General features: G+C 35.0%; 4 protein-coding genes across 4 annotated transcripts; 2 read left to right on the forward strand and 2 right to left on the reverse strand.

Annotated features, from left to right (window-relative positions):
* The first annotated feature begins 2,075 nt into the window (after window positions 1-2,075).
* PHYBLDRAFT_123082 (hypothetical protein) lies at window positions 2,076-6,344 on the forward strand. The gene is made up of 18 exons (XM_018428906.1): window positions 2,076-2,155; window positions 2,246-2,252; window positions 2,317-2,327; window positions 2,510-2,601; window positions 2,706-2,788; window positions 2,918-2,924; window positions 3,014-3,279; window positions 3,352-3,590; window positions 3,689-3,713; window positions 3,833-3,857; window positions 3,958-4,193; window positions 4,299-4,444; window positions 4,555-4,704; window positions 4,826-4,844; window positions 5,002-5,182; window positions 5,323-5,495; window positions 5,594-5,618; window positions 5,727-6,344. The coding sequence occupies exons 1-18, from the start codon at window positions 2,096-2,098 to the stop codon at window positions 6,196-6,198; spliced, it is 2,217 nt and encodes a 738-aa protein (XP_018295127.1). The 5' UTR covers window positions 2,076-2,095; the 3' UTR covers window positions 6,199-6,344.
* Window positions 6,345-6,881: 537 nt separating this feature from the next.
* On the forward strand, window positions 6,882-8,207 carry PHYBLDRAFT_131846 (hypothetical protein). Its single transcript, XM_018429444.1, has 5 exons — window positions 6,882-6,927; window positions 7,014-7,072; window positions 7,256-7,450; window positions 7,665-7,964; window positions 8,031-8,207. The coding sequence occupies exons 1-5, from the start codon at window positions 6,900-6,902 to the stop codon at window positions 8,118-8,120; spliced, it is 672 nt and encodes a 223-aa protein (XP_018295128.1). The 5' UTR covers window positions 6,882-6,899; the 3' UTR covers window positions 8,121-8,207.
* Window positions 8,208-8,357: 150 nt separating this feature from the next.
* On the reverse strand, window positions 8,358-9,259 carry PHYBLDRAFT_180317 (hypothetical protein; the record flags this gene model as incomplete). The annotated part of the gene is made up of 3 exons (XM_018438295.1): window positions 8,982-9,259; window positions 8,625-8,916; window positions 8,358-8,542 (listed from the first exon to the last, which is right to left on the reverse strand). Exons 1-3 carry the CDS (start codon window positions 9,252-9,254, stop codon window positions 8,358-8,360), a joined length of 750 nt encoding a protein of 249 aa, XP_018295129.1. The 5' UTR covers window positions 9,255-9,259.
* Window positions 9,260-10,744: 1,485 nt separating this feature from the next.
* Window positions 10,745-12,220, reverse strand: PHYBLDRAFT_165585 (Homeodomain-like DNA binding domain-containing transcription factor; the record flags this gene model as incomplete). The annotated part of the gene is made up of 2 exons (XM_018435264.1): window positions 10,745-10,809; window positions 11,962-12,220. 2 exons carry the CDS (start codon window positions 12,218-12,220, stop codon window positions 10,745-10,747), a joined length of 324 nt encoding a protein of 107 aa, XP_018295130.1.
* Between the last annotated feature and the right edge of the window lie 1,153 nt (window positions 12,221-13,373).

The following is a 13,373-nucleotide window of genomic DNA, read 5'->3' on the forward strand; positions in this document are numbered from 1 at the left end:
AAGCCGAGACTCTTTTGCGCTCTCTGAAGAAGAGGTACACGCCCCACTTTTGCGCACACAGAAACTTAGTTACCCTCAGCTACCAGAACCTCTGCTGGTCTTCCACCCGCCCTCTCCTCTACCTCGGTACAGACGTGACTCTGTCTGGACACACCCCCACGGAGACCCCATTCAAGCCGAAGAAAAAACAGAAGTAGAGCCTTTTAGTCCGCGTGAATCAAACGAAGCTACAAGCGAGCCAATTTATCAGCGTCTATCGACCTGGAAGAAACTGGTCGGCAATCAGCAGATTATCACTGGACTCGATCCAGAAGATCAGGATCCCTGGCAGAGCCTTTGTGGACCTGGATTTCTTTCGTCATTATCGTCTTCATCATTATTTCCCAAAGATGATCACAAAAATCGACAAGATTTCCATGATCCTCAAGACCTTCAAGACCTTCAAGATCCTCAAGATCCTCAAGATCCTCAAGAGCCACCACTGATCATTCTTACAGAGACAGAGACAGATTTTGAAGATGTCACTTTTGGTGCTGCAAATACTTCTCCTCAGCCACTCAAGAGCGCTCTCCGTGCTCATCATATCATCCACGACCCTCTTACTCTCTTTCCCAATCCTGGTCCTGGTCTTTGCTCTAGCCAGAGTCATTGTCCATCCAGTTCTCCTACTCCTCCTTCTCCTCCTTCTCCTCCTTCCCAGCCCCATCAACAACCAACCCCGAATTTGTCCAGCCCCATTCTACGAAGTGAATCCAGCATATCTGCGTTTCGGCCAATCAGCAAAAACCTTGCCCCTCGGTGTAAGGTGCCAACTTGCTCTGTTCGAGATTCACGTTCTTCAGTGTCGATCAGGTCCTATGCCAATAGCAATACTAACCCTAACGGTGATTCTAATAACAATCCCAGTGTCGGTGCAGGTACCAGTGCCAGTACCAGTGCCAGTGCCAGTGCCAGTGCCAGTACAGGCTACAATGCCAGCTCAAGTGCCAGCTCAAGTGTCAATTGTAGTGCTGCTGACGGTTTGTGCACTGATTCTGCAGCGTGGAAGATAAATCAAAAGAAACCTACGATCACCAAAAGTAGTTCGGTTCCTACTACTGTCGGTCGGTCTACCACCTATTCATCCAAAGCATCACCTCCTTTACCAACCACTTCCACAAGTACCAAGATAGCCAAAGAACGAAATTTTGTGATGCGATCTATAGTCAGTAAAAAGGCATCACTTGGCAAGCTTTTTGCAGGAAAAAAGGCACCGGCTAATTAAGACACCCATACATAAATTACATTACACTCATACAAGAAAGAAAGAAATAAGTAATCAGAGATAGTGATAGAAGAAAAGAAAAAAAGACATAATTTATCCTACTACTCTTCATTTCTTATATTTATCTTTACCCTTTCCTTTCCGTTCCTTTCATTTCATTCCCCTTTCCTTTCCTTTCCTTTCCTTTCCTTTCCTTTCCTTTCCTTTGCCTTGCCTTTTGATTGACTGATTAATTGTTCAATTTAACAAGTTGCTGATACAGTCAAGTATCTATATCCTTTTCATTCTTTCCATATCATTCATTCCCGATCTAAGCCCCATATTACACTTCTTTACTTATTTATTTATTTTTATCATTCCTTTATCACTATTATTATTACTACTACTATCATTATTATTGCTACTATCATTATTATTGCTATTATTATTATTATTATTATTATTATTATTATTATTATTATTATTATTATTATTATCTCTATAAAGATAAATTAACAGAAAATAAAATAAAAATTTATATACAAGATATGTACATTTATATAAAGTGTAGATAGTTATATATCAAGTTATCATTCAATCTATATTCAATACAATAAGAAATGTGATTGTTTCATATAGAAAAAAAAGGCAAGGCATGTTCTAGTGTTCAATAGTCACGTGAAACTTTATATAAAATAGAGAGAGGAGAATATAAAAAAGAGAAAGAGAGGGAAGTTACACTTCTTTGTAAAAAGTTGCGCTTTCGTTATTATTATCACTATTGCTATTGCTATTGCTATTTCTTTTGCTATCACTATTCTTATTATTATTATTATTATTATTTAATAAAAAATGACATCCTTGTCTAACCACAAAAATCGACTCTGGAAAGAAAAGAGTCCTTACTTACTAGTAAGCCAAGTTTGGAATTCTAAATTGCCTTTGTTGGTTTTGGAATGGGATGACTAATGATCATGTTAATTGTTATCTTTATCATTCAAGCAACATGGTAATGTTTTGTACTCGGTTTGAATCTGCTGATGTTCAGAGCTTAATTTATTTTATTTTCATAGCAAACAACCCGGTATTTATAATATGAATAAATTGATGAATAAAGACAGAGGAAGAAGAAGAAAAAGAAAAAGGCCAAAGATCAGATTAAATAAACCTTTTTTTTTTCTAAAAATAATATAAAGAAGTTAATTCCAAGTGCAATTATTTTTTAAAATATATATATCTGACATTTATGATCTTAATATTCTCAAGGTTGATTGGTATCCTTGGGGAGAAGAAGCTTTTGAAAAAGCCAAACAAGAACAAAAGCCGATATTTATTAGTATTGGATACAGTACTTGCCAGTAAGTATACAGTTTTTTGTATGTGTCTAAATCATATACAGTGATAATGAAGCTAATATACTCTAATATTATAATTAAACAAACAAAATGTCAATTATCAAAAGCTGGTGTCATGTAATGGAGCACGAATCTTTTGAAAGCGAAGAAACAGCAAAATTGATGAACGATTCTTTTGTCAATATAAAAGGCAAGTTAATATATCAATACAGCTATTACTCATTTATTTCTCTCTCTCCCTCTCTCTTTTTTTTCTTCTCTTTCTATCTTTGTACTTATCGGCAGTTTCTTATATACATATGAATATTTTCGTTTTTAGTCGACCGGTGAGTAATAAGATACCTCCCCATTTTCTTTGGTTTCAAACGTTATGTTTATTATTGACTAATGGGAAATAAACAACATCGACAAATAGAGAGGAGAATCCTGGAGTAGACAAATTTTACATGACTTATCTCCAAATGACAACTGGAAGCGGAGGATGGCCAATGTCAGTTTTTCTGACACCCGAACGGTACCCATTCTTTGGAGGAACCTACTTTCCTCCCAAAGACCGTCTCGGAAAACCTGGTTTTCAGACTATAGTTTCACGTCTTGCTCAACTATGGAAGTCCCAAGCAGACAAGATACGCTCAGATAGCAAGAGCTCTTTAAAAGATATCAAAGATTATATCGAGGCAAGTATATATATATATACACCTATATACACTCCCACCCACTCACTCACTCACTCACACTCGGGCATATAGACAGAACTTCCAAGCTCATCAAAAGAATTAGATCCATGGAAAATCGCAGAAGCTACCTACGATTATTTTGAAAAGGTGTTTGACTCTACATATGGAGGGTTTGGAGAAGCACCAAAGTTCCCTACTCCTGTTCAATTGCTATTTCTGTTGGATTATCATATGTACACCAAGAATGAATCATCTGAACACTATAGAAACAATAAAGCACAAAATGCACTTGAAATGGTGCTCAAGACACTCAAGGTAAATAATACCAATAACAATAAATAACTAAAGAATCCTGTGATATCTCATTCCTTTTGTTGTGGACTGACTTGTTGTTGCTGTTGAAATGAACCTAGAACATTGGAATAGGCGGAATTCATGGTAAAGACTTTATTTCAATATATAGATATAATGATAGATTTATCAATAGATATATATATATATATTACAAGCAACTTTGCTTTACACACAAAATATAGTAGCTAATCTACTTTGATTAGATCATGTTGGAGGTGGCTTTCACCGGTAAGGTTATAATTGACACACACATACTTGTATATAAGCATATGTCTTTTATAATCTTTATTTATTTAATTATTCTCTTTAAACAAAACATGTTCTTTAGTTACAGCACAGATAGAATGTGGCATGTACCTCATTTTGAAAAGATGCTGTACGATCAAGCACAGCTCTTATCAGTCTATACAAAGGCCTTCCAGATAACAAACGATTCAATTTATTCTGATATTGCCAAAGATATCATTCTATACGTTTCGCAGAATCTTTTACATGAAGAGGGTGGATTCTATTCTGCAGAAGATGCGGACTCGTACCCTAAAAACGGAGACTCCAAGAAATTAGGTACAATTATTTACAGCTTACATAAAAAAAAGCGCTGTTTACTTTTTACATAAGCCTGATAAATCTTGTCTTTTATTATTGTTTCTTTTTTTTTGTTTTTGTAAGAGGGTGCATTTTGCACCTGGGAGCTTGATGAGATTGATGGTCTCTTGGAACCAAAAATATCAGAGCTATTCAAACGTCATTTTGGAGTAAAAGAAGGTGGAAACGTAACGGATGAACAAGATCCTCAAAAAGAATTAGAAAACAAGGTAAAACACAATGATAATAAGAGAGATAATTCTGCATTTTCTATATATATATATGTATATATATATATATATATCTTTCCAATGTAAGCATATTAATATATCTATACTAGAATATACTTATGGAGCAAGAAACTATTGATCAGTCCGCATCTGCTCTTAGTATTCCGGTTGAAAGTGCCAAAACATTAATAGCAGATGCAAAGGATACTCTGCGCAATTATCGTCTTTCAGTACGCCCAAGACCTGATAAGGATGACAAGGTAAAGTTTAAATTCATTTCATTAATCAAACAGCAACAGCAATTATATATATATATATATATATATATATAATAAGGTATTTTTTCTACAGTACTTATATTCTGTATATCATAATATGTAGATATTGACATGTTGGAACGGTAAATATTAAGTGTATTTAGTATAGCACCATTGGAATCACTGCTATTTTTTTTGAATAGTGAATTGAATACTAGCATAACACTATATTAGACATGAAAACTTATACCATAAACTAACTACTTGTATACAATAAAAAAAACCAAACAAACAAAATAGGGCTTATTCTTTCAGCTCTTTCACAAGCTTACCTAGTGTTTCATGATAAATCTATTCTGAAACTTGCTACCGATACAGCTTATTTTATTAAAAAAGAACTCTACATTGAAGAAAAGAATATCCTGTTGCGTAGCTATCGTGAAGGACCTTCTACTATCGAGGGTTTCTCAGACGACTATAGGTATGAAGAATGCATGGTTACTTACCTTTCTCTCTCTCTCTTTCTTTGTGATAATACGCGCGTAAGCACACACATTTATATGTATATGCACACATGGCTGCAATTGATGTGTCCGATCAAGTCGAATAACAAAACAGCAGTTTCTTTATCCAGGGATTGTTAGACCTTTATGAAGCCACCTTTGATGATCAATGGCTTCAATGGTCCTATGCCCTCCAAGAGAAACAAAACGAGCTATTTTACGATAATGAGAAAGGAGGCTATTTTAATATTTCCGAAAAAGATACCTCTGTCCCTATGCGCTTGAAAGAAGGTAAAGGCTTGATTAAACTTTAATTTGTAAGTTAGAAGAGATTATTTACCAATTTTTTTTTGCTTTATTTCTACAATTATTATTGCTATTGTTATTAGACCAAGATGGTTCAGAGCCTACAGCGTAAGATTATTACTATTATAGAGCACATAAAGAAAAGAGAGGAAATACTTGCAAACTCCCACCCTTTGGCTTACATCATTTTTTTCTTATTAAAAAAAACTATTTTAGAAACTCTGTTTCTTTGAGAAATCTCATAAGACTTGGGACCGTATTTGAAATACCAGGATATTTTGAAAAAGCAAAACAAACAGCCGAGTCCTTCCGTCTTATTTTGACCCAATTTCCTTACGCTATTCCGGCCGTCCTGTCTTCCTTTCTTTTGTTTTCCGAGGGTTTAAAAGAAATAATTATTGTTGGTCCTACTGTTGGTGATGACACGCCTTCCTCTTCTTCTCATTTTTCGTCTTTGTCAGAAAAGAAACAAAGATTCGAAGCCATTATTGCACGCCCGTTTATTCCAAACAAATTTGTGGCAAGTCTCACCCCGGACGGAATCTTGGCCAAGAAGAATCCTCTCTTTGAAGAGATCGTTACAAGACACAAGAACTCAGATGATGTAGCGGTTTATGTGTGTGAAAACTTTACATGCAGACAACCTATATTTACAGAAGAAGAACTGGAAAAAACTATGTATATTTAACTAAGGAAGAATATTGATAGCTAATACATTAATAGTAAAAAAAAAACAAAGAAAGAAAGACTCATATTGCTTACTTTACTCTAAACTACTCTTGCCTTGTTTTAAAGAAAAAGAATAAATTATTATTATTATCATTATTATATAAGAAAAAAAAAGAAGTACGTACATGGCCACATTTTCTTGGAGTATCGTTATGTTTACCAGGCTGCCTTGGACTACAGGTAAATTTAAGAGATTGACTCTGTGGGTAAATTGGATTATGCATGCTTTATACGTTAATCCCAGAACCTGTTATTTATTACTCCTACTACTATCTTGTCACACCAAATACTCTTTGTTTTTCGTTTCTTTTTAAGTAATAATAATAGCAGTAAAGAAATAAATCCACCATGAAACCAGTATGATAATTGCCAAGTCTTTAGAAAATGGCCACATTTACAAAAAAAAAACTTGTATAGAACAACAAAAACCTCTGAAGGATATTCTTTTGGGTCTGCATTTCAAATCTGCATTTTTTGAAACCAAAAAAAGAAAGAATGAAAAGTTTAAAAAAAATGTCTTTAGGTGTCCGCTTCGTTCTGTTGTGGCTTTTTCAGCACAACCGCCGTCACATTTAACTGAAAAAAGAAGAATAAGTAAAAAGAAAAAAAAAAGCGAATTTTACTCGATCGACATTGTACCTTATTTAAACACATTACACTATGCCCAAGTCCAAGAGAGTTTCCGTCGGTGAGTAATTGAAAGAGGATTTGGTTAACTTGTCTGCACACACGATTTAACCTGTTCATATTTTTTTGTACGATCCTATTGTTCAGTCGCCTTGACCCAGACCGACAAGAAGGGTCGCGAAGGAAAGGAGAAGTTGATTGAAGAAGTAATTATCCCAAACCAAGCAAAAAAAAAAAGAAATAGCGGTAACATAAGAACAACAACAACAACAGCAACAACAACAGCAACAAAAAATATATAGTAAAAACAGAAAAACAGAACAGTCTTGTCACTACTTCCAAGTTCGGCCCAACTTAACAGACTTTATTTTTTCTTTCTTCTTCTTTAGATCCAGAAGAGTGTCGATCAATACTCCTACATTTGGTTGTTCTCTGTAAAGGACATGCGCAACACATTCCTCAAGGAGGTCCGTAATGATTTCAAAACCTCTAGATTCTTCATGGGCAAGAACAGAGTTATGGCAAAAGCATTGGGCACCACACCCGAGGAAGAGTACAAGCCCGAATTGTCCAAGCTTGCTGAGGTTAGTTATCTTCTTTTGATTCTTTGATTCTTTACTAGGACAAAGTTGAGGGTGGGGAAAAAGAGTAAATTTTTCATCATTTTTTTTTTGATATATATAAGGAGTATTTAGTAATAGTAGTAGATTGATGATATTTTCATATAAATATATTATATTCTTAAAAGAAAAGAAAAAATTAACATTTTGATTTAACTTTCCTTTTTTTTTATAATAGCAACTGAACAAGGAAGTTGGTTTACTGTTCACTAACAAGACACCCGAAGAAGTAAAGAACTACTTTGAGGAATTCAGACAGCCCGATTACGCCCGTTCAGGTGTTGTCGCAAGTCAAACTATTGTTGTCGATGAGGGAGCCGTCAAGCGTGGTGTCGACCCTATGCCCCACAACATGGAGCCTCTGCTCCGTTCGCTCGGTATGCCCACTCTCCTTAGAAACGGTATTGTCTCTCTTTCAGCACCATACACAATCTGCAAGGTCGGAGACACTCTGTCAACAAACCAGGCCCATCTTTTGGTAAATATAAATACACAAATATATATATATATTAAAGTTTTTGTATTAACTTGTTATTTCTTATAGAAACTCTTCTATCACCAATTGGCCGAGTTCCGTATCCAGCCTATCTGCTGTTACCACAACGGTGAAATTACCAACGTCAGCGAACAATAGATTACTAATAATGTCCCAACCAAAAAAAGAGAAAGAGAGAAATCAACAACAAAATAGCAAAATTAAATAAATAAATACAACAAAGGCATCTTCATTCATGTACAAACAACAAAACAAATGGGAAAGAAATTGCAATGAGAAAAAAAATGGGAAATTATATATGATTTTTTTAAATGTGTATATAAGATATCTTGATTCAATTAAGTAGAGATTTTGGGGGAATGAAGGGGTTTCTTTTCATCGGTCAAAGCTTTCTTGTTTTCTCTTTTTATCCTTCTTCTTATCCTTTTCCTTATCAGCAAGAATTGCGGCGATACGAGTGAAAAGAGCAAAGAGATCCATAAACAACTCAAGTGCATGGAGGGGGATATTGAAGTTTCCTGCACTGGCATGCTCCACAATCATTTGGGTGTCATACATTACTGTGAGAAGAAAAATAAAAATAAAAGTAAGATTATGAGTGTTTTATTAATTTAAACAGGTATATACATGTTTATATATTACCATATCCACAGAAGGCAATTAAACCCAGATATAACTCGACCGAGAACACAAGACTGTTTCCAAAGAACAAGTTTGCAAGAGATGTCCAAAATACGACGCCAAGTAGACCAGCAGCCGCACCACCAACATATATCATACTCCTTCGTTCGGCAAAAAGTGCACTGGCAGAAAAGCCAAAGAAGATGAATATAGCAGAGGATAGAGCTGCTGTCAAAAGTCCACCAGAAGGATCCCATTCTGTAAAGATATCAATCAAGCTTGAAAGTGACAATCCGCTAAATAATGCGTAAGCCTAACAAATATTATTAATATAATATATATATATATATATAATTGTGTATTCATTATATCTCTTACCCCCAAAAGCATCCAGCGCACAATGTTATTAGTAGAAGGGTGCCGGATACCAAAAACACTACCGAGCACAACACCAATTGACAATGGACTATTGCTCATTGATATTAAGGCCGAGTCCCCCATTCCCATGACACTCATGTGGCTTCCATATGCTGCTATTGCTAGCATTCCTGCAATTGTAAGGTAAACTCTGAGAAGATGGTGCCTCACTGGTCTGGTAATTGTTGTCTCGGAAGAGAAATTTTGTTGATGTTTTGACGATTCTGGATTCATTGTCGAGAATTAAAGAGCAGAGAAATGAAATAAAAAAAAGAACAATCCAAGAATAAGACCAAGAAAAAGAAAAAACCAGACCTGTAATTTTAAATGGTGCGACAAAGAACAGGTCTGTGACGTAGTACAAACTTCTCATAAAAATAAGAAAAGGTCGATGGAATATTTTAGCTTCAGTTTTTTTTTTTTTTTTAGAAAAAAGAAAAGTAAGAGAAATGGCTTGTTTAACTTGGTCACTATAGTTTGACTATCTTGGTTTTTTGTTTTAGCTTTAGTATTGGTATATCTTTAATTAGAAACACACCGATAGAATCAAGGTAATTAAAGGCGTAAACATATATAAGTGTATGGGGACACCAAACATTCCTCTCCTCTAAGCCATACAATTCGGCCTTGACACAAGTACCTTTTATAAATTCCAGTAAACCATTATTATTATTTACCAACTCTTAATGAATAGTAGTACAAAAAATCCTCTATTTTATATATTGATTATACACACAGTCTCTTAGTGGTGCTTGAATATAGGCTTTTGTTGTAGCCACACCATAATTGGTATATTCCGGTTATATATCTTTTATTCTTTCTTTATCCTTTAGTTATCTATCAAATTTTGATAGTCGATATATTAACTACAAACAAAAGAAGAATAGTGTTATTCTATCTTTTTCTCTTTTTCTCTTTTTCTTTATTCTTTATTTTTAATTACCAAATGGTTGAGAATTAGGAGGGTTCAACCGTCATAGACTTTTTAGAGTTAATAGTTTAAATTCCAGTTATGATTGGTCAAAGTTACTCTAAAAAACATAAATGTTTCTAATTTTTTTTAGAAAAAAGTCTACAAGACGGTTGAACACCCCCTTAATTTATCAGCAACGAGCGCCTAGGGTTAATCTATAAACTAAATCAAAGCCACTATACAATGACAAAAGAAAATAAAGAGCAACTACAATTATCACTGTATTAATTGCTCAGTATATATATGATGCTTTATTTTGACAGATATATCTATTATTCTTGATAACACTATGTGCTAAAGAATCACAAAGCCTACCATGCATAGAGCGCGAGAGATTTTTGGGACACGCATCTTTACTGTCGGACATTTAAACAGCATCTTTTTGTGGTGTAAATATCGATATTTGCATTTTAAAATCTATTTATATCTTCATGAATATTGGTCTGTTGGTGGTCAGACAAACCCTGAACGCCGTCCATTGGTTTTTTACACAGCTGTACTTAGTAGAAAAAGAACAAACGTTTCCAACTTTTTTTGAGGTGTACGTCCTGAGAAAAAGTGGTCATCAAAATGAACTTTTTGGTGCAAATAGCCAAGCATTCATTAGTAAATAGTTTTTTAGAGTGAAAAAATGGGATGTTTTGACCAATATTAAAACAATCAATGTCAAACAAAATTAAAGTGGTGGATCTAGGTAGGACGCATTATTTTACTTAATAATAAAAAAACACTTTAATTAGCAGATATGGATTTATGCCTGATTTTCAGTCTTTAATCCGTCATTTTGATCAAAAGGATCCTTTTCAGTAACTAATTCTTCATTTCAGCGGTAAACTCGACGTTATAATGCTCGATATAGTAATAGTAGTAGTCAACGTATTATATAAGATGTTTACTTTTTGTTTTCTTATACTTGCTCACCAAGCACATTCTATTACACCCCTTTAAACAACATGGTTTGTCTATGTTTTATATATGCATATTCATATACAGTCACAATCAAAAACGTTTCGACCTCTGAGTCCAAAAAATGCATGAGAGAAATCATGGCATGTATTCAACATGCAACTGCTCCTCAGTAATAAAAGCTAAAGCATTCAAACTTCAAATAAAAGATTATATATATGTTTATTATTGAAATATAGAAAAAAATAAAAGATCAATATTTTGTATGACCTCCTTTGGCCTCAATTACAGCCTGGCATCGATGTTGCATGCTTCCGGCCAAAGTTGACGAAAGTTCGAGACCTATCCTTCGCCACTCTCGTTGCATTACAACCTTCAGATCTTCAACATTGTTAATACTGGCCCTCTCGTCACTCATGCGCCTCTCGAGAGCCCACTAGAGATGCTCGATGGGGTTGAGATCCGGGCTTTGAGCGGGCCAGTAGTCAAAACCTCGGATCTCATGGCTATCTTTCCACCACCTCGAGTACGACCCAGTATGACAGCTGGCGTTGTCCTCTTGGAACACGAAGCTCCTGTTTTGTTCCCGCGAAAGATTTTGGAACCAAGGGAGGAAGTTCTGAGCCAAAGTGTTCACGTATTGGTCTTGGTTTACGTTACCATCTAGGAACACCAAAGGGCCAAAACCACCGGCCCAGAAACAGCTCCAGATCATCACACTACCCTTCCCCCACTTGGTTCCTTCGATGATATTTTCTTCCTTGAACCTTTCACCGACTTTCCTGATAGCTCTAGCTCCTCCATCATTACCCTCAACTGTGAACCGTGATTCATCTGACCACACTACACCTCTCCACTGGTCATCTGTCCAATTCACATGCTCACGGGCCCATTCCAGCCTTCTTTTCTTGTGGCTTTCGGTTAAAGCTGGCTTGTGAGCTGCGATATATGATCCGAAGCCCAAACGCTTCAGACAACTGATTATTGTCTTTCTGCAGACAAATACCTCCATGTTCTTTAAGGAAACCCTTAGCCTAGAAAATGAGGCAAAGGGGTCCTTACGAAATATTTGAACAAGGTGTCTTTCTGTCCTCTCGTCAATCTTTCTAGGTCGTCCGGACCCTTTTCTTGGCTCGGGCGATCCTGTCTCGTCCACTCTCTTAATGATGTACTTGACAGTTGACAGACTCATGCCAACCACCAATGAAATCTGGGTCGCCCCGTAATTTGCTAAATGCATGTACATGATGCATCCGTATTTATAGGGATTGGCCTTTTCATATGATCCGTGGGTGTTTTCTGATGAATTTGCGTCTTGCATGTTGGATTTGATTAATAATATTGGGAGAAAACAATGTTTTTATTTTTATTTTTTCGATTTTTTTTAGGCATTTTTTGCGGGGGTCGAAACGTTTTTGAGTGAGTGTATTTGGGCTATTGTCACTTTCCTTATTTGGGAGAGCAGCATATAAAAATCAAAAAATATCTTATTGGCAACCAAATGAAACATCTTTGTATATTATTCTAGCCCTATGCTGCCATCTTTGCGTTCTATTCACAAGTTTTAATAATAACAACAGTAACTGAATCTCTTTGTGTTTTAGTAGTACCACGTTAGATGTAGTATGCCGACTGCATTGCAAGAATTAGTTGCGAATAGTATAGCTTTCAAAGGGAACAATAAAAAAAAACATTCTTGCAATTGCGCTGGATGTTGTATTATTTGACTTTTGTCCTTTTATATTTACTTCGAGTAATTGCTTGCTTTTCTTAAATTCCATCCCTCTGTTCTATTCTTCTTACTACGATTCTACTTGTTCCTTGCCATTATATACTCTTCTTTCTATATTACTTTCTATAAAATGACATTTACATTATATGATCGTCTCTTACTTGTTACTAATATCGCCTTTTTTTTTTACCTTGATATATGCCCTAATTGGAAAAAGAAAATTAAAGAAGGAAAACAAAAAGGCATTTATAGTCCTTTTGACCATACTCTGACAGATTTTTCTTTTGCAGGTAAAAGCATATGTGGTTGTTATATTTCTCATTTAAATTGAATAAAGCTAACGGCCAGAGTGCCAAGCTGTGGTCATATTTTAAAAAATAGAAATAAAGAAAAAGAACATTTAAACGATTAAACACTGCTTAATCTCGTCATTTATATATATATACAAATGTACATAGAAAGAACGGATCAGGCAATTTCAAGATGTTCGAATTCATAGTGAGCATAGGTGGTAAAGGTTGTCTTCTTTCTGTTTATTGGTATAGACCGTTATCTTTATAATTATATGCTTTAAATGAATATGTAATAAAGAAAACACCAGTGAAAATGCAAAGGCAGTTATATTTGTTTATAAAATATTACATGTATTTGAATTTAGCTAGCCATAAAATGAAAATTATATGTATTAAATGTCGTCTGAAATATAACCACTGCTGGTGTTTCAAATAGACTTTTTTTTTTA

This window comes from Phycomyces blakesleeanus (assembly GCF_001638985.1).
Source record: "Phycomyces blakesleeanus NRRL 1555(-) unplaced genomic scaffold PHYBLscaffold_5, whole genome shotgun sequence".
NCBI lineage: Eukaryota > Fungi > Mucoromycota > Mucoromycetes > Mucorales > Phycomycetaceae > Phycomyces > Phycomyces blakesleeanus.

Coding starts and splice junctions, on each gene's coding strand:
- PHYBLDRAFT_131846 (XM_018429444.1), top strand. CDS start 6,900: ATGCCCAAGTCCAAGAGAGTTTCCGTCG. Junction 6,928..7,013: donor GTCCAAGAGAGTTTCCGTCG/GTGAGTAATTGA, acceptor CCTATTGTTCAG/TCGCCTTGACCCAGACCGAC. Junction 7,965..8,030: donor CAAACCAGGCCCATCTTTTG/GTAAATATAAAT, acceptor TATTTCTTATAG/AAACTCTTCTATCACCAATT.
- PHYBLDRAFT_123082 (XM_018428906.1), top strand. CDS start 2,096: ATGACATCCTTGTCTAACCACAAAAATCGACTCTGGAAAGAAAAGAGT. Junction 3,591..3,688: donor TGGTGCTCAAGACACTCAAG/GTAAATAATACC, acceptor AAATGAACCTAG/AACATTGGAATAGGCGGAAT. Junction 5,183..5,322: donor GGTTTCTCAGACGACTATAG/GTATGAAGAATG, acceptor ACAAAACAGCAG/TTTCTTTATCCAGGGATTGT.